The sequence below is a fragment of the Eutrigla gurnardus genome (assembly GCF_963514095.1).
Source record: "Eutrigla gurnardus genome assembly, chromosome: 22".
Classification (NCBI taxonomy): Eukaryota; Metazoa; Chordata; class Actinopteri; order Perciformes; family Triglidae; genus Eutrigla; species Eutrigla gurnardus.
Window position 1 is genome coordinate 4,034,488 of NC_139933.1, and position 25,022 is coordinate 4,059,509.

The 25,022-nt window shown below is 43.1% G+C and overlaps 1 protein-coding gene across 1 annotated transcript in view; it reads left to right on the forward strand.

Moving 5' to 3' along the window:
• The window catches only part of ca10a (carbonic anhydrase Xa), a 153,792-nt gene that overhangs the window by 42,044 nt on the left and 86,726 nt on the right, over positions 1-25,022 (forward strand). Inside the window, exon 4 of the mRNA XM_084040266.1 lies at positions 21,806-21,948. Coding sequence (XP_083896392.1) covers positions 21,806-21,948 — 143 coding nt within the window. The remainder of the gene's footprint in view (positions 1-21,805; positions 21,949-25,022) is intronic.

Below are 25,022 nucleotides of genomic sequence, written 5' to 3' on the forward strand. Positions count from 1 at the left end.
TAAAGAGGCACTCGGTGAAATATGGACAGTTCCATATACTCTTGTATAAGAAAACAAAGCAAGTTAAATATATTCTCATATAAACTGCAATGATGTGTAGGGAATTTTAACCAGAGACGGATCATAGAGAGCATGATATTCTGTATCCAACATTGTCAAATAGGATGAATTTGCATGCATATAACATTTCACTAATTGATTGCTGAATGGTTGCTTTTCCTTGCAGCTCAACAAAAACAGTATGTTTATTTATTGGTCGACCTTTAATTCCCCATCTGAATGCTTGTTTAAATCGTATGTTCCCTGTATGTTCTGCTCTTAAATGTATTCTTGTCACATACTCAACAACCCCCACACATGGATCATGGTGGTTTATCTAATGTTATTTCATGTAATCGTATGATACATTTGCAGATTATGTGCATGGATTTAAATAAAGAAGCAGGTGCCAGATGGCAATAACTCAGCCTCATCATACAGTAATTGGTTAGAAAGCACAAGGAAAGCAAATCCACCCTGGATTGGGAAAACCTTGGAAAGTAATGTTTGCATAATATTCATTTTCATAAAGTATTGGCTGATTCAAAGCAAAAACCAAACAAAAAGCATGGATACCATTGAAACACCCTGCCACCAGAGGCATTGATTCTTCTGATTCACAGAAAGTCATGTAATGCTTTTGTCTATCCCACTCAATTTTTTTACTTAAATCCTCCGTCTAAACGTCATTAAGAGTCTTCTTTTACTTACAGTTGACTTATCTGCCTTAACGCTGTAATTGCTTTGGTGTTTGAACTCACTTCCCAGGAATCACCTCAAAATAGTCAAGGTGGTGCTTTTACACCACTGGACTGATCGCAACTCCCACGCCTCCAAACAAACCAGCATGTGTTAGTCCACTCACTGATTCGGCTGCAAATACATCAACTGTCTAAACTCAGAGCAAGCAACACAAGTCTACATGGGGGTCGTTTTTTATTCCCTTCATATTTCTTTTATATAAGCGACACTAATAATATATTTTTCATTAACAATGGATGATATACAGACACAAGCTTGAGAAGGAAGTCAAACATGAAGCAAATATTTTGTTCAAATCAGACGGCAACCTCCGGTTCTTAACTTGCATTATCCCTGCTGGCCATAGGGGGTGACCCCTCTGTTTGAAACTAGGAGAACAGTAGGCAAAGGAGGGACGAAAGTCAAAACTTCCACTTCATATACTGCGTGTCCTATCTGGAGACCCAAGCGGAGCTAAAAGAGAGTGAATATTGTACACAAGCAGGCACCCCATCCAAACATAATGATAATGCTGCTTCTGCATGTCTGCGATGTGTTAATGTAATTGTCAGATAACAAACAAAACAAACAAGTGATGCAGCTTTAAGCACTGGAATAATAGAGTGTGGTATAATTAGAGTATTATCCAAATAATCATTACTTCAATGGTATGTCTAAACCAATTAAGTGACATTAACTGACATCAAATTAGCAACGGGCCTACTTTATTACTCAGTGTCATCTGCTAGCAAACCATTACTTAACTACTGACTGGTAAGAACCTTTCAATCTTTGAAAACTGCATTTCTGTACGTGAGTCGGTGGAACTGTTTCACACATTAGATATGACATGAAGTATCATTAAAATAAAAACTTTTTCGGGGGGGTAAAATGCCAATTACTATAAATTGAGACATAAAACAACTTTACAGGTTGTGCAGTTCATCGTAGTTGTCTATGCAGGGTTGGTTATAAAGTCATGGTCAATGACTGATAGCAAAAACTATTAATCTGCATTGATGTTGCATCTCGTCCCTTCTCATCTGTTTTCATCTTGTAAAGGCGTCCCTGTATTCACTGTAGCGTTCCCATTGAGCATGGTTGTCTTCCTCCGACTGATTCATCCGTTTTTCTTTGGATTTTCATCTTCCTTATCTATTCGAGCAAAATGGCTCTCACTGCACACACCAGCCTCATTTTATTTTGCAGTTTAGCTCAAACAGACTTCTGTCTGCAACTTCCCTTAGTTGAAATAAAACCAACAGCGGGAGCTTAGAAGATAAAATGGAAAAGACCCTCATTTTCCAATGTTGCCCTTGTCATGTGTTTGTGTCTGAACCTCAGTGCCTTGGACCAATGATCATCCTGTGAGGAGCTACTGGCAGCTACGCGTGTTTAGCTGTGTCTTAAGGTTAACGAAGATGCTGTAAAGACACAGTTATTTCAGAACTGGAGAGTATTTCTTAATTGAAAGAAGAGCAAAGAATGACACTGAAGGCTTTCTTGATTAACAGAAGGTTCCTCCAATCACCTGACATGCATGCCCTTTTCGAAAGACTTTCCAATCATGGCTTAATTGGCTCATTGGAACAAACCAGACAACAACTCAGAAGACTCATGTTTGAATACTGTCCATAGCCACATTTTCAGACTGTCATGTTTGAATACTTTCCATAGCCACATTTTCAGACTGGATTAAACAGTAAACACTGTTGGTCATGTGTAGAGGACATCGCTGGAAACCACAAATGAGCAGTTGGGCAAACGTGTAATTATCCTCACTTTGTAAACCCCTTTGCTATGAGAGTTAGACAGCGTCTCCTCTGGTGAAACACAATCTTTTTTTCCGCTTACTTTGATCTTGGAAGCAACAAAATGAGTTGAGACTCGGTAGAGGATTTTGAAAACAGCCATTAACAAGAAAAGAGGAGGACTTTTTAGCAACAAACGAGTTCTCACTGAGCAAAAACATCTCAGCCTTGATGGAAAGTTAAGAAGGTGCTGCTGAGGTGTTGCATCAGCTTTTTTAATTGCAGTACTACAGTGTTTTTGGAGTAAACAGAGTGGGTGAAATTAGGAGAAGAAAACATTGCAAGCGAGTATAGCCTTCGAAAAAAACATGACATTTCAAACGAGCATGAAAGCTCGGGAAGTGCAGTCACAAGGACATCTGCAGCGACTAGAATACGGTAGGTAATCTAAGATAAACAGATAAAACTGTGGTAAAACGATTCAGTGATTTGTGTGTTTTCTTGATTCTCAGAAAAACACCATTATAACCACAATGTCAGCGTTGAATTATTTACCTTTGTTTTGTTACTTACTTACTTGCTTACTTACTTGCTTATCTAAAAACATGCATAGGCAAGTACAACACATAGCTATTCAGTTTATTTAGGTGTACACAACAAAAACTACTTTCTGTAGATTAAGGCAACAAAAAATACAGAGTTAGGTTCAAGCAACAAATCAAGATAGTTAGGTTCAGGCAACTCATCTACATAGTTAAGTTTAGGCAACTAAACTCCATAATTAAGTTTAGGCAACAACACTATGTTGTTAAGTTTAGGCAACAAAAACTACATCGTTAGGTTTAGGCAACAAAACTACATTGTTCCTCACAAAATGTGAAGATAGCATTGCATAATCAATGCAAAAATTAATCAGGAAAAAGTACGTTCTGTATGTAATGTGATACCAAATATCTGTAATTATACGGTATTTCATCCAAGTTTAAATATTTTGCAGATATTGTGCTGCCTCCTCTATGCTTCTGTACTACATTCCACACTCTCTTCTTACTCCTGGTCAGCAATCCGTCCCTCCTCCTCCCCCCTCTCACACAATCTCTCACTCACCTCCCTCAGTCTTGCATCCGAAGCAAAATTTCCACAGCAATAAGGTAAATACGCTGTGACTGATGGGAGAAAGCGCTGCTAGAAGTATAGCCCAGGCCCTTTGTACTCGCACCTCTCCAGGTCACATGGGCTCGGGGGATTACAAAAGCAATTGTACACCTATAGCCCTACATCAAGTGATACAGCCATGTGTGCTCTGTCAGACCATTAGCCCCCAGTGTGTTGGTGGCTTTGCACTCCCACTGCAATAATCACCGAACATACTCCAGAGCACTCATATTTCCTCAACCTCCACGCCAAGCATCCTTATGTGGGTCTCAGTGTTTTTTTTAGACCTTTTGTCAAGTGCTGTGGTCGTGATTTTACTCTTGGTTGGTGGGTTTGTTTTAATGTAGAGCTGTGGGCTTGGTATGACTGGTAAAAGTGTCCGCCTTGATGCTTTCAACAGCTGCCCTCAAATACTAGAACACTCACGCGCCCGCCTCTTCGCTACTGCATTCTATACTTTTCTTCAAAATAAAGCAGCAACATGATGATCTCGAATAATATTGTCCTTTAATTAAGCATCTAATTGGCCTCCAGGTTTCGGAGAGATTTGTCTATTTTTTTGTAGATTCATTATCAGTTTTCTTTCTATCAAAGATGGCATGTAATATTTTATAACGATTGTGGGAATGGGAACGATTGTGGGCGTGGTTACGAGAAACTCTTCCTCTGCTCTTCAGAGATGATAGTCACTGCTCATACAGAAAACCTGAACATAACTGCTTGTAAATGTTTGACCAAATAACTATTTCTGTCCCTTTTCTGCTGACAGTGTTTTTAGTCACTGTAGCGGAAACTGGAGCCTTCATTCTTCTTTAAAAACCAAATAAAACTAAACAGCTAAGCTCCTGCTGAACACTTGTAGCTTGTAACCAGCAATGATTTAAGGTCCCACTTCTGGGCCTTTTTCCCCTTATTTCTCTGTCATCCTGTTTCTCTCTCTCAAACAATTCCTCTCATCTCCCACTCACGCTAGCGGTGGTGACTGCTCTCAGCAGGGTGTCCATTTTGTAAGTGCTGCAGGAGTCTGTGGAGTAGCAGCCCTGCTTGCGGAGCTGCGAAGGAAGAGGCAATGATGAAAAGAGGGCGATCCAGCGCCGGTAGTAGGAGAGGGAAGAGGCGATAGTCAGGCGTGGAGAGAGGGAATGATGCATCATGTCAGAGAAGAAAGGGGGAGAATAGATACGAAGGAGTGAAAGAGATCTGGCTCTCAAAGTGCCGGCCCATCAAAGACCTTCGTGTCCTCTTCAAAGATCAAACTTAGACTCCAGAAATCTAATCTAGCAACACAGATCAACAGTGTCACATTCAAGTCATGATTTACAGTCCGCTTCCAATTTCCTTTGATATATATTTGAGTAATACAAATTCAAACATGTTTGATCAAATCTTTATCTTAAAGTTTAAGGGGATTGCAATGGGATGGAAAAAAAGAACAGGCATGAAACTTATATCCCTTATTTGTTATTCATGCATAAGCTCCAACTCCTCTTGCCTCATTCATATCATACTTCAAATGATTTGGCAATCAAGCCTCGAGGGGTGTACTGGAGAGGAGGGGAGCGCAGACAGGAGAAATATTGCTAGGCGTTTCAGCTGTTCAGTAATTATTTCTCAGGCAGCCGAGAAGACGCCCAGAGGCTGATGAAAGACCAGTAGATCTTGGGGGTCCTCTGAGAGCCTCTGTGCTCTACCAGAAGTGCTCCATTAACTGAGGCATCATGGGAAATCTTGCGCACTGAGCTGGACAGTAACCCACTATGAATCCTCTCACGGCCCCAAAAATGCTTTCCTTCTAAAAGTGGATTTCTTTCATCAAGAGTTTATTGTATTGGTTGATGGTCATCATGAATTCTTTATCCATCCTCATCATTGCAAAGACCTTTTTTAGGCACATTTGTGTGTCTAGGCCTGGCAATGTTGATCTGTCAGTCAGTCACTTTGGTCCAGACAATAGACTCTACTCATTGGTTTGTTTACTTTGGTTTGAATGGTTGAGCTAAGAACAACCGAAACAAAATGTTGCAATTAACTTTCATGAACTGAAATAAAGTTGTAAGATGGAGGACAACTCCAAGACTGGACAATGCATTGTAGCAACCAGTCAATCATATAGCTAGCCCCGCCCTAAAGCATCTCCTGCTTCCTGGTCTGTTTGACTCTAAATGGACCATAATTTACTAAATAAACATCATGGTGGATTGAAGAAGACTTCAAATAGTGAGTCAAGTGAGAAGTCATTTTCTCATAGACTTCCATGCAATCAGATTGCCCTGATGGTCAGCACAGAGAATGCAATTTTAAGGCACTTCAGATTAGGCTTCACTTTTCAGTCCAGTTAGGATACTATGGATTTCAGAATTTTGATATACAAAAGTCATAATAATGAAATACATTCTCAATTTATTTAGCTTTTTCTTCCTTCTAGTAGGCCTAATAAATATTTATGTTTTAGAAAAGTGGTTGCGTTTTAAGCCAGGTTTTCATGTGAATGTCTAATGAGTTAGGCCTTGAGACATACAATGTGCGTCAGTGTGTAACCCCGAATATAAATAGAACCCCAGAGGGCATTTCCATTACATTCAGGTAGAGGCAGAAATATAAAAAAAACATATTTCATTACCTGCACAAATGAAACCCAAACTGCTTGCGTTGTTGCATGCTGTAGGTTTTGTTCGCAGTGCAGTGTTAGGTTGTGGGAACGTCATTTTCCGGAGGCAGGGCTGATTTGTTCTTGAGCTCAAAAATTTTGGACAGCCTCCATTTTGCCCTCCCTCCCATTACAAGGCAACGATATGTCGTAAACTTAAGAGTTTGAGGCCTTAGCTGTTGCCCAAAGCTAAAGTTGCTAATCTAACAGCCTCTCCTTGGTTGTTGAACATGCTGGATGCTATGTGAAGATACGGTTTCATGTAATTAGAAAGGGATCTGGATATGTGAGAGTACAGTATGAAGGATTAGTTTGGATTAAAAGCAGTGGTAAAGGGCTCTGCTCTCCAACACTCTTCCCTCATTTGCCACAAAGGGCTGAAGACAACGTGTTCTGAAGCATCAAAATTACACTATTTGTATCCTTTGGCAACGTGGAGAAAGTCTCCTCTGCTTTTATCTGTTCCGAAGGCTCTCACACACTGCCAGCAGCATCACTCAGCCGCTAAATGGGGAGCGGTGATGCCAAGCCTGTTATTGCAGGTTTACTGTATTTGTGGTACACAGAGTTTTCTCATTCTTCTGCTGTCATGGCTTAGCTTCCTTCCTGGGCATCGTTCCTGGTTCTATGAGGGTTGAGTTTGTCAGGCCAAGAAAAGGAAAGTGACACCACCAGCAAAATACAACATGCAACATTGGCCTAATATATTTGGGTTGAAACTACAAGAAGAAAAATGAAAGAGAAGAGAGAGAAAAAAGTAAATATTGACTAAAGTAAGTTGTGTTTTAATTATGACACCACCGTGCTAACTACCAAACCACCATGCTAACCACCACACCACCATGCTAACCACTACACCAACATGCTAACCACCACACCACTGTGCTAACATCACACCACCATGCTAACCACCACACCACCATGCTAACCACTGTGCTAACCATCCCACCACCATGCTAGCTACCGTGCTAACCACCACACCAAAGCAAGAAGGTCCTTCTCTGACCTTTGTCCGACAAAAGACGTCAGAAGAGACAACAAGTGACTTCTGCTGAGGGCTCACTTCACGTTCACTCGTGTAACACTTCCCGAGAAGAGCGGGAGTTTCTTCTGTGTGGCGTCTGCTCAGTATTCCCCACACAAGCTGCCTGCCAGAGCCAGCCTCCAGTTCTGCCTCCAGCCTCAGACACACAGCACGCTACCGAAGGAGGAGGAAAAGACACGAATGCCGTCCCCGATGTCCCCGAGCCATGACTCATCTTCCTCACTTCATGATATCATGCACATCTCACACTGGAGTCATATGTTAGGATGCTTCATGTTAAAATACTCTTCAGTTCACGCTGTGGAGGATTTGCCACTTGCTCAACATGTGAAATAAGAGAAGGAGCAAAACCCTGTTGCATTTTGGGGGGGAGGAGGATCAGATTAGGGTATCATTGACGTGTTTGGCTGCTTGCTGCTCTGGGAACACATGACACTGTAGATAATCTGCTCAAATGGCTCACAATAATTACAAATATTCAGACACGCATCAGCCCCCTGGCCTTCATTTTCTTTGAGCATCCACGTCATCATAGATGAGCAATTCTGCAATGTCTCGAGCAGCTTAAGGAACTTTGCATTTTAAGTCAGTGTTCATGTATGTGATCTTAATGCTTCATATTGCTCCCCTATAGAGCTCTGTGAGAGCTCTAATCCTTTGAGGTGGATCCTTTCTTGTCGATTCTTTGAAGTCATTCAGAACAAGTGTGTTAATGCTGTTTTTTTTTTTGCCACCCAGGTGGTGCTGCCGTGTTTTAATCCTCGTGTTACACAATGCTTACTACCTTCTCGGAGCCATCAATGACTAATTAATTATGAATTAGCTTCATTCAGGTCCAGTCCATTCAATACGCCTCTGCTGCAGAACGCTGTGTTTCCTGTTGCATAACACCATGTAACACACACACACACACACACACACACACGGTAAGCTCTGACACAGTTTTATGTGGAATATGAACATAACTTGGTCCGTGGATGTGCATGTGTTCATGTAGACCGTCAGATACGGTTCACATGTAGGTCAGGGCAGATGTGCAGACGAGTCCACATAAGCATTCCTTTATGTTTCCTGTTGAAATATTTGCAAATGCAGTAGGTGACAGGAAGTAAACTTGGACCTATGTTGTTGCTCTAGCAACGGGATGGCAATGGAAAAGTCTGATCCTGCAGTCAATTGGCCCTGGATTTGTAAAGGTTTGGTGTTAACTCACAGTAGCTCATTGATTGATTTTAGTTTGGATTTAAAGAAAAAATGTGGGAGGAAATGGAAACACCTTAATTTGTGGAATTGAACCCTAGAACACTTCAAATCAAATAGACAAACATGCGTGTTGTGTACACAGCCCGAGTGAGCCCTGAGCCAGGTATCAGTCAGGCGGCTAAGCATTAAAGTCATTCACGATTGCACTCAGAAGTCAAATCTGCACATCTGCTGTCGTCTCTGCTCTGTTAGGCATCCGGCCCAGAATTGACTCTCCTCTTTAGAGCTGATTAGATTTTTTTTTTCCCTCTCTAGATGCACTCTACATCTATCTGCCCCCTCAGCCGAGAGTGTATGCAGCTATTAGCTCTTTACCAAGCACCTTCCGGTTCCATATGTCTAATCCATACGCTGAGCTGTGTAATACCAGGGTGTGTGCACTCAAGTATGCATGCATTTTCCCAAATCCCATTCACAACCGCATGTGACCCTGATGCTCCTCTGACCTTTCCACTGCAAAAAAAAGAAGAAAACAAGAAAAACTAAAGAAGATCTATGGAGGCATTTGACTTCATTGTCAGTTTATCTGCGCGGCTGGATGTGATTCACAAGCATGCATAGAGCTATTTGTATGATAATGGAAAACAGACTCTGTGGAGCGGCTGCTCTATACGCGATGCTTTGCAGGAGACAGCTGACATAAGCACTTATTGAATCTGGCCAACGATTCAGTGGAAATGTGAGTAATGCAGCGGCATCGAAGTAGAGAGCGAAGAAGAGAGCTGGCACTGGTGGGTCGACATTGTAAATGTCATCTTCGCGGGGGCCTTCGTCTGCCTGCTTTTTATGGACTTTTTCTTTCAGCACTTAAAAGAGAAAGAACACAATTGCGTACATGATGTGAGTCTCTTGTGCTCGTTTCTGCGCCGAGTCGACTACAGTGACCAGATTAATGAGAAGTCTCCATTCCACCCACTCCTTCTCCCACGCAGTCTTTAGAAGAGGCTTCTAACACATTGTGGATGATGTGACATGATATAACACTCTCCCACCTCAATTCCTATCTCTTTGTTGAGGTGCCTTTGAATAATGGGAATACACATTAGAACACTCGGGGCTCCGAAAAGCCTGTCTGGAGACATTACCGGCGAAATGCTTCATCCGGAGATAAAACACAAATGCATGGTGAAGGCTGGGTGAGCTTGTGCCATCAGTATCAAATATGAGACGCTAATTAGTTGTAAATCTGTTGCAGCAGGTGGGAGCCGAGTGCAGTTACAAAGCTATTCGGCTCAGAATCAGAATCTAGATGATTTATGGCTGTAACACATCCATATTTAGGGATTTTAAGTCCTCTAGTGGGACCTGGTCTCACTGCCCAGAACTGTGCAGCTCCATTGGCGCCCGGTTCTCTTCACAGATGAGAGGAAGTTCACATGGGGCAGTGCAGCGGTGGGGCCTGGGTACCTCCTGGTGCAGTGGACCCTGGGTACCTCCTGGTGCAGTGGGGCCTGGGTACCTCCTGGTGCAGTGGGGCCTGGGTACCTCCTGGTGCAGTGGTGCTTGGGTACCTCCTGGTGCAGTGAAGCCTGGGTACCTCCTGGTGCGGTGGGGCCTGGGTACCTCCTGGTGCAGTGGTGCTTGGGTACCTCCTGGTACAGTCGGCCCTGGGTTCCTCCTGCTGTAGTAGGGCCTGGGTACCTCCTGGTGCAGTGGGCCCTGGGTTCCTCCTGCTGTAGTGGGGCCTGGGTTCTTCCTGGTGCAGTGGACCCTGGCTTCCTCCTGGTGCAGTGGGGCCTGGTTTCTTCCTGGTACAGCTGGCCCTGGGTATCGAATTGGTACCTACCTACCTTCCTTCCTTCCTTTCTTCCTTCCTTCCTTCCGATGCTATAGTGTCAATGACAAGATAACAAGATCAAGTAACATAGCCGCCGTCCCATCCCTACACCGTTGACCTCTGACCTTTGGAGAAGAACCTTGCAGGGATCTGAATAAAGCCCATTTTTTTATCAGCTATCCCAGTCAGTGGGCGTGTGAGACTTGTCATGTTACCAGTGGAAGAGAAGAGGTTTTTAATAGCAGAGACAACAGCGAGCAGCTCGGGCTTTCAGCTCTAATACTCTCCATCGCTTCATTAGCGGGGCCAGCGTGTGTGTGCGTGTGTGTGTGTGTGTGTGTGTGTCTGTGTGTGTGTGTGTGTGTGTGTGCGTGTGTGAGTGTGTGAGCGTCAGTGTGTGGGATGGAGAGCGAAGAAGAGCGGCGTTGATGCTGCCACTCGGCTGCCATTATCTTTAAAACAACCCACACAGTGGCACGCAGAGTCAAAGAAGAGCCATTATTAATATTTCTCCCTCTGAAATGAGCCCAAGAAGAAGAAGCACATGGACTCCCATTGTCTGCTGGCATTGAAGTCCTCAATTTTTTTTTTGGGACATGAAAGCGCCACAATGATTTCTATTACCGGACCTTATCAGGCGCTTAGCCAAGAGATTAGCAGTGGTAATTCTCTCTTTTTTTCGGTGTAAAGGTCTTTTTATATATTCAGTGCTTATGAGCGAGAGGGAGGGAGGTAAAAGTGGGAAATGGATTCATTAGTCTGGAACTGGTCCTTCAGTCAATAGCCACATTTTGAAAAGGTATTTTATTATTGAAGGTGTGTTGCCGAATAACATTCAGTCAGTGAATTATCAGCGTGCTTTCAGGAACCGTGGCTTAACCAGACTGAGTGTTCAGAGGGAGGCTGTCTGTGGTCTGAGAGCTGGTCCGGTCTCAGGGGACGGCATCATTCAGACGGCACAATGAGGCTTTTCTCTTGATTAGGTTTAATTTTGCTTCCCAGCTTTTTCTCATTGGCTTCCTTCAGAAGACATTGTGTGTTTTAGACCTACTCTGCTTCTATGTGGTTCATTCTGTATAACAGGCTCCTACCAGAACATGTTTAAATGCTTCCATTTATTTTCCCATCAACGTTGATTAGATGCATATTTGTGTGTGAACACAGCAGAACTCTGGAGAGCTTTTACGTGCACAAAACTATAAAACACACTGCAGGGAAAAGGGGGAAAAATAGAAAATCATAATCACATTCCTCCTTCATCCGTATGGTCTAGATGTCGACCAGACACCAGAGTTAGAGATTAGCCCCACACATTCCCCCGGGGACTTGAAGCCATATATATATATAGGCCCACATTCACCCTCGGACATGCTCGCCACGTAGTCCAGCGGACCACAACGAAATGTAATGACATGGACTGTCGGGGAGAGCCGAGCATCCTGCTGTGATTGAAATGGAGAAACAAAGCTCTGGGAAATCGGAAAGGAAGACGAGCGTTAATCCTGCTGCATGCAGCAAGCTTGTTTTCAGCGGTTTCTGTGCGAGCCGCCACCCTGGTGGTGCGTTAATCCAAGTTCTCTATAAGAAGAACCATATTTAGTCCATATTAATGCGTGCTTTCCTCCTGTTTTAATACAGACTAGCTATCTGTAAAAGCACATGATCTCCAGGACAGAGCTGCTTGTTTTACCTCGAGCTAATTATTACCACATTTTTATTTTCCCCCGCTCGCACCTGCCTCGAGTCTCCGCGGGGGCTGAGTGCACATAAAAGTGCACGTGTAGCGAGTGGCAAGGTGTCTGTCAGTGGGGGGTTCGGCTTCTAAATGGAGTGTGAGGGTTTTTGCTCTCAAAGAGCTGCCAGTAATTAACACAGCAAATGAGTGATACCCTGTCTGTGAGGGATAAGACTGTTTAGCTGTGTCAGAGGCTCCGATAAGGACAAGCTGCTAATGTAGCGCGAGGAGCCTGACTGCTGTTCTTCATTGCATTGATATTTGTTTGTAATTATTGAGCTGTTTCTATCAAAACGCTGCACATGTTTGTTTTTTTTAGATATCAGAAAGAGAAAATACATATTTGTTTTTTCTGCATCAACTATTACGTGAAAATGCAGAAAGGGGCTCCGTGTTTAAGTCTTCTATACCGACATGAACGACCATCAGCCCTACTTCTAAACACACATTTCCACCTTTTCTTAGGATTGAGGGAGGAGCCCCAAAAGAAACACACATGCATGAACATTGTGAGAACATTTTGAAAGGCCCCAACCACAAGCAGCCACATCTAACCACTGAGACATGACCATCTGCTCTTGGAGGACACACTTTTCAGTCATTGGGAAATATGTACCTTCATGTGTCAAACAACCCCCCCAAAATAAACAAAAAACATCCCTTCCTCTATGTCTGCTCCACATCTTCCTCCTCCATCACTGCCCATCCAGATCCGGCCCTCCCCACCTCCAGGGACGACGGATTTGCTACCGCGCCCCCGAGAGCGAAGGCCTCCTCTGACTGCCAGCTTGTATATCCCACACCATTAACAACATGACCGGTGGAGTTAGCTTGACTGGCATGTTTATTGTTCTGTTGACTGGGCAGCGCTAATGAGGCCTCCACACTGCGCTGCACCAGCAGGATTAGCGTCGGCATCACAGGACAAGCACAAACAAGGAGCCGGTGTCACTGACCATTTCCCCTGAGAGAACACACACACACACACACAACATACATGAACACACACACTGGAGCCGTCTCCACCAGCTCACACTGCACTCCTGCTCCCGAGATCCGGAGGCTGCAGATGTAATGTCTTCGTGCATTTTGCCAGAACAAATGCAAAGTCAGAGGTCAAGCAGAGCTACTTCGCACTGTGGCTAGAAAATGAAGAAGGGGGAGATGAGCTTCATGCAGATAATTGATGTTTTAATAATGTATTCACTTGCACTGGAAGAGCACTGACTTCTCGACAAAAGGTCAACAGTGAGGAGGGAAATGTGTGAATAAGTGAATTGTAATATGCAGTCAGGTATAATGATGATCAAACTGTGCAGGAATGTGAATTGTTGGCTCGAAAATGGGCGTGACGTAGCAAGCATGGAGGTTTTAGACGACAGAGATTATGTAAAGCTTTATTTTACTGGTTGGTAAATCCTACAAAATGTCCCAATAAAAATAACTATGCCATTAAGTAGCAATTGATTAAAAGGCAGAGATATAATAAAAAATGTAATGTAAAAACCTGCTATCTCTAGAGGCAGCGTTTGTTTGTCTACTTATGGTCTACTGTAGAAGAGGACACACTCCCTACATAGAAAACACACCAATTCTTAGTGTCAGGTGATTATTAGTTAATGAAAGACATTGTTATGAATATCATACTCCATTTCTGCTAATAGCTGCCCCTTTAATCCCACACACCGGCCTTTAAAGCTGCATTTTCTTAAAACATTTAACTTCAGCATTTGAAGCGCTTAACCGCTCGGAGCCCTAAACCGCTCCAAGGTAATTATGAAAAAAACAAAAATACATGAGGGAATCCTGTGAACCATACCAACAGAATATATTATATGATATATAAATTAAACATTCTGTGAAACATATTACCGCCATGTTTACAAATTCATTGACTCGTCATCTCTTCTGCATCGGTACGACGACACTTGACTGGAGATTTAGCCCAACATTGATCTTGATAAACCAACTCCATAATAATTGCATAACAGCCGTGCATAGAGATGCTTTTTGTTAAATTAATGGCTGTGAGACATTTGGATGCAAACATGGCTGCACACTGTATTGCATTTCTTCAGGCCTGCCTCCTTCCTCCTCCTGTCTCCCGAACACAAACGCACACTGCGTTTACTCTTCATCACTCAATAGTTGTGCATCTTAAAAGGCATTCAAGAGCCTGCGGCACGTTGCCTGTAATAGCCGCCTGGTGATTTACGGGTTTGTCCCGCTAATCGTCAGCAGCGTCAGTGTTAGCCTCATTAGCACTAATGCTACACCTATTGACGAACTGCGGTAATGAGACGACTGTGGAGCAGGTGATAAAAGTCTCTGCTTCAGACCTGATAGAGCCTCAACCTACGGCACCGGCTGTTTTCCCTCAGAGGGTTTTGTGGAGAAATTCCTTTTTGATTCTTTTCATCCACATGCAGTCGGTGAAATGTCAGGGCAAAGAGTGGTATTGCATTGCAATTTTACACTTTGAAAGTGTAGAAACTCAGCTAAGATAGTGGGAAGCAGCACCAGGTCGCATACTGTACAGGAAATCATTCAGATACAGCCTATCTCTCCTCCTCTGGCAGTCGGAGCTGTCCGAGGTCCTGATCCCTCTAAAAGAGACTCTGGAAAGAGCTCCAGTCAACTTGACATGTTGTTTCCAGTCGCTAACTGTTATTATGATTAATAAGTCATATTTATATTTGACTGCTTGTTAGTCTTGTTACAGTTAAACAGTTATATGAGCAGATTACAACACATAAGTATGTTTATAATGCGTCACAATTATCACTGCCTTTTGATCTGTCTGCCTCATCTACGGTGGCCCTCAGAGCTCAAACCCCTGCTAAAATAACAAACTCATGCAAATTAAAAACAACATGACAACACATGGGCAGCATTTAGAAAAAGAAGTCGCCACTAGTAGTTTAACAATTCATACGATGAGTCAATGATAAATCTGCTAAAATAAATAAATAGAATGAATTGTTTTGGCTTCACAAATAATCAATATAAATGTTTTAACCCTTTTAAGAAACTCTCTCCCCTGCCAGCATGTAGCCTTTTGGAAAATGTTGAAAATAACTGAGCAATTTTTAATAACATTTTTGTATTCTGTATAAAATATTATGCAGGACTACTATAGAATAAATATGTTTAATAAGTAATTCTGTTGTCTGTTTATTTGTTCACCTTTCAGAAGAATACAGATAGTCTCACTCACTTTATTGCCTGTTTATTTAATTTCATGGATGTAGAATTTTGGTTAAAAGTCACTTCATCGAATCGAATCGTTCCAAAGAAAAATGATGTGTCCTTGCATCGAATCGCTGTGAAGCCAAAGATTCCCACCCCTAGTAGCCACTCATTTAGCTGCAAGCAGCGTGCCGCTTTCCTTTTTCCCTTTTAGCCGCCCATCATACGGCCCACTGTTGCATGCAGGATGCGTGCGACGGGGACATGCTACTCCGTCATTACTTTGAACGCGGCGTCGTCCATCATCGCTGCTCCCATCAGGCTGCCATCTGTCTGCGCTCTCTCGGCAGCTCAGCGGTTGTGACATACCTTCCGTTGCGTTGGAGGATTGTAGGTTATTGTGAACACCTTTACTGCTTCTCTTTTGGAGCTTTTATTGGTTTGGTGAATGTTTTTTCATGGAGGAAAGGAAAAAAGGGTTTTGAAGTTCATTTCGGATGTCGTTTTATTGATAGAACGTCCTCGTTTTGTCTTATTCTGTGCAGGTCACGCGTCTTTGTCTGTCCTGTTTTCTGGAGGGGACCGTGTATGAAATGATTGTTTTGTTCAGTCAACCAGAAAAGCACGCTGCAAAATGTGACGACAGCCTGGTATTTTTTTTGCGTACTGCGTTTGACATATGTATGGAACATGCTAAATCTTAAAGTATTGGAATGCACCCCTGGAGGTTGCCTTTTGGTTATTTCTATTTCAGGTAAGTGAAGCCAAGGTAGTGCTTTAAACCTGCAATCTATCTAATGGCCATCAGGGGGCAAATCCTCTGGTTGTAAAGAGAAGTCTGATTGACTGAGATGTGCAGAAAAGCAACCTAAGCAAAGTGTTATTATCTCTCAAATGTAAAATCTTATAGGCTAGCTATGGATGAAACAATGAAAACATATCCAGAGGCTCTAATTGGTTAAAAGGGCAATACACTGATTTAGTGTTTTATTTTCATATCATTGGATTCATATCCTTGTTGTTTTAGTTTTACTTTTCTTGATTGTTGTAATTGACCCTCAGTGATCTATAAATAGTTATGTCAAAGTGGTGAAGATGTTTTTCTAGTGTGCGGGGAGCTGAGCTCGGCCATCACACCGTCCTCTTGTTCAGCAGCTCTATTTATCTCCTGCGTGTGCAGGTAAATGACTCCTGACAGCTCCGGAAGTGGAACACTGACTCGACTTTCTGTTGTTTGCTTCCTCTTCATGCCTTTTCGTGAGATGTATTTATCTGGATGCCATTACATCTCTGCCCCCTGAATGCGTCTCTGCATTCAAGCCGGGAAGCTAATCTGTACAAAAGGTGTGTGTGATATACTTTCCCCTACGCGTATCTTTTTTACCCACAAGCCTCTCGATTTTACAGTCGCCACAACAATGACTGCTTTTTTTCCCCTTCATAAATGTACCGTACCTGGTCCCTGTCCAGAGCTTTTCCACAAAGCACATCTCCTTCTGTTCCCGGACGTGCCGACATGTGGGTTAAAGCGGCCCCCCGGTGAGCAAACAGGATGGAAGCCGCAGCACCGGAGCCGTGTTTCAAATTGAGAGCTAGCAGAATATGACAGCTCCTTTAATGCTGCTCTTAGACATTCATTATCATTAAGATGTTGGTTTCCATACCTGCTTAAGTAAGCATTTATCCCCAAGCTGTTAGGTTTCCTTCAGTGCTCTCTCTCTCACTCTCTCCTCCCCTCCCTCACCCATTGCGGGCAAATCTGCAACCCAGCTTTGCATCAGCAGTTACAAAGGGAAGGCACTTTTTTTTTATATACTTTTCTTGATGCTCGTCCAAGAAATCCATGGACAGGATACATCTGGGTCTTTGGGAGAGTGTGTGTGTGTGTCTGTGTGTGTGTGTGTGTGTGTGTGTGTGTGTGTGTGTGTGTGTGTGTGTGTGTGTGTGTGCTTCCAATTCCCTCCTGTTTCCCAAAGACTATTACTCTAACTTTTCATCCATATCCAGTTGACAGAATAAAGACGTTTCATTAAGGCTATCTCTGCTCCCGGGCCTGTTAACTGAAATGCATACCTCTGCAGCCAGCCGCACGGCTCTGTGTGTGTGTGTGTGTGTGTGTGTGTGTGTGTGTGTGTGTGTATTTGTTTATCTTAGATCTTGTGTGTTTGCGTGTGTGTACATCTCATTAGCTGTCATTTGGGAATAGTTGCCTTTTATGTTGTAGCTGTAGGGTGGTCTGTGGTGGACCTATATTTCCTGGCTCGGGTGCGGCCTTAACCCCTTTGGGTGTGTCTGCATACGTCCATGTAATGCACTTTGATGCCAGCGGAACGACGTCCCTCCCAGCTCTGGATCCATAACGACGCGGCTATATGTGAGATACTTGGCCGTGGACGTAATTAATGTAGGCCTTAATTACCCAGCAAGTGCCTCCTCAGACCTTGGATCCCACCTTCACCGCAACCCTGAACTCTAATAAGCCCACAGGGACCCCCCCGGCACGCACCTCAGACCCCAGACGAGGCAGCTGCATAATGAGTGTGCAATCATGGCCTTACACAACCACGCAAGACTAAGGGCTGACCTTGTAGCTCCAGTCAGGAAATATACTTACGTCTATCAAATGGCTGTAATGGACGGTGACACATGTTATGGACCGTATTCTCCTCTCCATTCACTCCAGTGTGGTTTGAGACAGACTGTGAATACTGTTCACTGTCTTATTTTTTTGCCAAATAAGTCCAAAACCATATTTCATGTGAAACCCTAATTGCCAAATGCCTTTTGATAAGAGAGTGATTTGACGAGCGGCTATGAAAGGGAAGCCTCCCACCTCCGGTTGCCCTTTTCACTTCCACATTACGCATCATCTCCAGCCGACATCTGCAAAAGGCCACACCATATATCCCCGTCCACTTTTACAGCTTGCCAATAAGGAATGGAAGCGGCTCGTGAGCCGCCGTAGTGAAATGTAGGCGTGTCAGAGCCGTGAGGGGGGGCGTCGGCAGGTTATTGACGGAGGTGCCGGCGCCTCTGTCAGCGGTGACTGATGTCCCACGTCGCCATAGTTGCATTCAGGAATCTATCAGTGGCTCATAATTATGTGTACGTTTACGACAAGGGGCCCGGGGTCCAACGCATCGATTCGCTCACACTCCAATTCCCATTCTGCACATGGATTTCCTGTCATTTTCATGAAGACTTTTGCATCTGAAGGGGTTTCTTTTTCTCTCAAGAGTCAAGATTCACAGGCTGTATTTTCCATATGTTCATTGCAATGAAATGCAAGGTGGAATCATCGTTGAGCTAAAAGGCTCGTCTGCAATAAATAATCATTATTAGAAAAATATTCATTAAGAAGGGAAAGACTAAAAGGTGCTTGAAACTATGAAGCAAGGAATCTGTGTGTGAGTGAGTGTTTACCGACCATGTGGGGACCTGTATGTTAAACAGACATTATGGGGACTCAAATGTTTTTGAGACCAAACGGGGACAATCCCATCCCATAACATAAATCATGAAATTTTAGGGTGAAGACTTGGTTGAAGGTTAGGTTTAGGTTTAAGGTAGCATAAGGGTCAGGAATAGGCTGGTTGTGGTTAGTTTTATAGTGAAATATTGGATTTTTATATTAAAAAACAGCATATATTGTTAAGTAGGTGAACAGGAAGTTCTGTGCTGTTTTCTTTTTTAAATCTGCAGCCTTCCAACGGCAGCTTTTCCTGTCAACACGTTTGTTGTTGATATAACTGTCAGGAAAGGAAACATGTTGCCAGACTGGTGACTTCAGGGAAAGAGAAGGATTTTACCGTTCTGCTGTTTTTCTCATCCGTCATCGCCGACTCCGGCCGCGGCCACGCATCTGGAAAACGCTCCCTGTGAACTCGGGTCTGTCGCCTTTAACGTGTTGTTATTCTGCGTCAGACTTTGAAGGTCCACTCAATTCAGTGGGTCTTTGATTTGCAATGGAAATCTGACACCCCTAAATGAGGGAAGATTTGAAAATAACAAGCAGCAGTGGGGGGCGGGGCTTCTGTGAATGGAGGGTCAGTCCTGTTACTACTCCTGCAGCAAACCCTTGAGCAGCCTGTAAGAAACAAACCACTGCTCGGGGCTCTCGTGAACATCAGAGCTCGGTATGCCAAAGTTCATCAAGCTCCCGTACAAATTGCAGAAATTAAGAGAGTTTCTTGAGAGTGACGGGCTACCACACGAATCCCACGCCGCCGCCGCCTGCTGATATGAATTAAATCAGCAACTCACCTCCCGGTGTGCAACGACTCTGAAAGTCGGCATAATATACAACTACTTGAGGTCAGGTTTAAAGGCGTCGCTCATAAAAGCTACGGTGTTTACTATTTCATTCGCGGGTCAACACATATTCCTGGCGATAAAGTCAAAGTATTGACAGCTCGCAGAGGCTCCCACCTTCAGAGGCATAACCGAGCAAAGGGTTTTATTGCAGTGTGACTCAGTGCTGTGTGAAGATCCTTCAGTAGGCCATAACTTACCTGTACCACAGTCACCTCTCTGGATCTGTAGTGGACCTATTTGTTGCCTTTCAGTCAGTGAATGATGAAGTCTGGATGGTTATTTCAAACAGAGCTGCAGTCACAGTGACCATAAAATGAGATAGCCGTGGTTTTGTATCAATCTGCAAGATTTGAGGTTGGATAACTAACAGGTTCAAGGTCTTCTTCTTCTTCTTCTTTATAAGCAATGAAAGACATCAGTTTTTATTGTGAAATGTGTATTTCCTTCATCACATTTAAAGGTTCAACATTTCCTCATCTTTGCCACTTTCTTGTGGCCTCATTGATGATTCTGCTTTATTACACCTTAAATCTTTGTTTAGCTTCCAACATTATTTCTTTGAGGTAATATGAACGTTGTATTTACCAAGGGCTGAATCTAGAAACACGAAAAATACTATGATTTTTTTTTTTTAATGAAAAACTCCAGCATGCATTGATAAAAATATATCCAAGGATTTCATCTTTTAATTTCAGTTTTCCTTTAAGGTTGCAGCTCAATGACCTGTGTTGCTGCATTATGCTTTTTGCTGGTATTTCTTAATTATAGGAAATGCCGAACGGTGGGAAGGTTGATGGACTCTTTCACCTGAGCAGCGATGTATTGCTTTCTCTGTAAAGCAACCACAAACTAAATGCAGGACTTGTTGACTCACTGAGGTTCGGCTTTGAATTCATCACTTTTCGCACTGATTCATCACCAATTTGCATAGTTTCACATTTCAAATCATCTCTGCTTTTGTTGGGAAAATCTCCGCAGAGCACAATTCCAGTGAGTCATCTCCATGTAATACTGTGTTCCTAAATGGAAAAAAAAAAATGCTGCTTTAGGCTCCAGCAGATATTGTAACAGGGGTTGACGGTGATAAGCCTTTGCCTCCCACTCTGTTGAAGGAATGGGATTCTTGGTCCCGGTGGCCAAGTCTTACATAAGTAAATGACTGGCAGAGATGCCCATCACACCCACAGTGCTGACATCCTCTCACTGGGCCATCTTGTCCTCTCAGTCTTGTAGTACATGAGTTAGCTGATTATAGACTGATTCCGCTTTTCTCACGTCTGTAATAGCTCCTCTATTCAGTCATCCACTAAGGTTGGTAACTGCTGGATCTGCAGGATGGACGATATGGGAGCCTGTTTGGATCAAAAAGGAAATGATTGTTTTTTTGTTCCCAAATAGGTTAGGAATGGTTTCTTGATAATTCTTGAATTATTTTAAAAACCCTTTCATGCATAAACGATGACAGCCTCTGTCAGTCATTTGTACATTTGTGTTTTTATTCCTCTTTAGGCATGGAACAAATGTGTGAAACTGCCTGGGATTAAGGTGGTTAACAAAAGTCACATACTCAGAAATAGAAGAGAAAACATTTCCTGACCTTTGACATCATCAGGGTCAAGCATCCTAGTTTGTTTACAGCATCACACTTTTTTGAATGTGGGCAGCGATTCCACTCTTTATTTTGATGAGCAATTATATACGTTCCTTTCACCTATACTGTGCTGTAGGTATGTCATGTGTGCATGTATTGATTTGTGTTCTCGCTACACGCCTGCGAGGTTTGAACCGTGGTATGACTCACTGCATGGGAACACTGAAGCGGTCTGCTCAGCCATGTTCCACCATAAATAATGACACACCAAGGAAAAAAACTCCATGTACATTTTACATTTCAAGCAATAATCAAACTTAAATATACAGAATTCAGGAGCAATCAGCGGGTTGGATGCCAGAGCATTTCTACAGACCAACAGAAGCCCACATCACTTAAACGCTGCTAATTACATTTCTCCCACTGTGAGTCGGATGTTGGCAAGGAATTAAAAACGAATAAATGCCGAAGCACAAACTGTGTCACTCTCGGTGACCTGTCGGTCCTATCTCGCCCGGTGCAGATGCTCACCCTTTTTGAACACCTCTTGTGTTGCAGTGCCGTCGTTCTGGGGACTGGTGAACTCGGCCTGGAACCTGTGCTCGGTGGGGAAGAGGCAGTCGCCAGTTAACATCGAGACCAGCCACATGATCTTCGACCCCTTCCTCAAGCCCATAAAGCTGAACACGGGCGGACGCAAGGTAAAGACACACAAACTATTCTCTTTTCCTTTTTCTGGTTGCATCTCTCGGATGTTGCGCTGCACTGCTGTAATGCAAGTCGCCATTGTTTCCGTGTAGCGTGATCCGGTGTGCGTCCCTGATCGATGCTCTTGACTGCTGTTTGTTTTGGCACACGATGTGAACCATTTGTCTAACCAACACTCTCAAAATACAAAACAAGTCACCTATTCAAAGATGCACAATGGTTGTTTTGTGGTCGGAGGAAAAAGTTTGATTTTATCTGAGGGGCTTTACGGCTGAAATCCTGCAGCCCGACAGCGGATTAGTCATGCATATTGTTGTATTGTTTCCCCCTGTACAGTGGTGTAACAAGGACAGTGTGCATCAGAATGCTGCTCCGTCCTGTGCCATATGACAGCAGCTAATTGGGAAGCCTTCGCAGATGGGCTGCTTCATGTACATGTGCACAGTAGTTGCATGGTGAGATTCATTTTCTGATTAGTTCATGTTTACATGTACAGGGTTAGCCTCGGGCGATGATGCAGCGTTGCACTTTACCACCTATGGTTCATGCTAACAGTTTTAAAAAAAGCAGACATGTTCTATCTAGGCATGGAACAAAATTAATGTTAATTTTGCAATAAACATCAAAAGATGCAAAACTATTAATACTGTAATCATTTCACACTTTGTTAAGAAATAAATATGTTTAATGCGTCATGATTAAAACACATAACCCAAATAGCAAATAGAATCAAATCATCTAAAAAAAAGATGATAAATCCAAAGAAAAAAAAAGAGATAAAAACATAAAGAATGTATTTTTAATCAGGCTCTATTTTTCACTTCTGTAGTATGATAGTGAGCTTTTTCAAGCCACTTTCTTTATTCATTACAATTATCACACTAGTGGAAATTCACCATTATTGTAAATCTTACGTCCCATCCCGAGTTAAGTCCCAAATAAGGGTTTCCATAATCTGATTGCTAACAGGGAGCTAGTTCACTGATGCCAGTCTCCCCGGTCTCTTTGGTCCTTCTGGTAATTGATGATTGTGAACAATGGGTATGATTTATGACCTAATGTCGCACACTGTTCTACATCTCCGGATTAAGGAAGACATTTAAAAGGTTGCCGACCCCTGCTCTATAAAAATGTCTCACTACTTCCACCTTTGACACAAGTCATTATTCACACAGCGAGTAGGACTCTCTGTTAAACAGAAGTTCTTTTTTTAGGCTTTTTTTTTTCACAAATAACAACACATTGTTTCTGGTCACATTCCCTAATGTCCCCAACATCTAAATCATTTCACACCCACACACAAACAAGTTCTACTTTCTTTTTTATCTCCACCAAAAAAAAAAAAGTTTTCAGAGTCCATAAGCTATTTTGGACTCTTTCCCTCCTCTCTCTCTCTCCCCTTCCCTATCTCTCTCTCTCTCTCTGCAGTGGCCTAAATGTAATCTGTTGTGTCTCCATCTCTCTGAGCACCTGAGCTGTCAGCCGGCGAACACGAAGCTGGCTTCACCTTGTCAGTGCTGATTCATCCCCGCTCTGTCTCTGGCTGTTTGGCAGCCAGTCAGCCTTGGCCAAACATGCTACGGAGACCGGTAAAGAGCTCCCGCTCCGGCTCGCCGCGGCTCAGCTCGCCACCTCGACATGGAGAGAGCTTAAGCCCACTTTCTGCCCGGGAGGATAGCAAAGAGAAAGATTAACCTTCCCCAACTTAAATACACACACACACACTTTTAATACATATTGTGACTAATGAATAGTTAAAGGAAATTTAATTGACCTCCAAAGAGAAATTTTAATTAATGACGGGGAAACACGCGAGGCTGTGCGATGGACTGAAGGAATCACAGTTATGAAAAAAGCCACTATTAATTGAATATTTACTCTGCCATAGATGAGCTGCAATTACTTGAAGAGATTTTAATGAATTTAATCACTTAGCCGGGCAGGGTGAGAAAAAAGTGAATCCAGAGGCTTCGCTCTCTTCGTCAAGTGTTTCCTGCACGTTTATGAATAGTGCTTATGAAACAGGATTAGGTGTCTTTTGTCCTTTTTTTTCTCTCCTCGCTTCCTCATTTTCCAAACCAAAACGCACAGGGAATCCATTAGCGCTGTGAAATCGGCTGCGTTCCTCACATTTTGGGCATCCGGGGCTCTCTCCTGCTTTTGTTCTATCGCTTTGAAGTCAGGTGTGTGTAGGGGGAGCATTGTGAGCATCAGTGCCAGGTGGTGGGTTCTATAAAAAGGGATGCTTAGTGATGATGTCTCGTTAAATACAGATCTGATTGCAACAAAAAAAATTATGCTTTTAAAGCTTTTAAATCATATTTTTGGTTGCTTAAAACAAGCTGTGACGCTGTGACAGTATGTGACCCTTCTGAACAGCACGGTTTCTTCTTCTACTGTTCATGAAAAACATCTTCCTGTCATCCTGATCAACCAGATGAGGAAATCTGACAAGCATGCAAGTTTGTGTGTGTGTGTGTGTCTGTGCTGCAGCCCTCAATCTGCCTAATTACATTGAGTATTAGGTAGAACAACAAACAGCAGTTTCTTGGTTACCAACTATTATGATAGCGATCCAACAGCAGGCCGATCAAGCGGCAACCTCCGGTTCTGAAAAGTGAAGCCAAATGCTGAAGTGCCTTAATCTTGCAGGTTGCAAAACGAAGTCTGATTGTATAGAAGTTTGTGAAAGAATGTCCCTACTTCTCACTTGATTAATTATCTCAGTAAACATTGTAAACATCCAACAGACCAGAAAGCAGGGGATGCTTTAGGGGCGGGGCTACCATGTGATTGACAGGTCGCTACCATGCTAAGCTACTAAAATGACTTTGCTGTAAAGTTGACATCGAATTATGAAGCTGAATTTATTAGCAGCTTCACACCAGAATCCACATGGATCCAGATCCAGTAAGGTCGCCGCTCTGCTGCTTGTGTTCCTCACATCCACCCGTCGCTCCACCACACTCCAAATATGGTCACTTCCTTCACTGGTTGTAAGTCTATGTAGGCAACCAACCAGTCGGTAAAGCTCTTGCTGCACACATCGTGTGTTTCTAGCATGCTG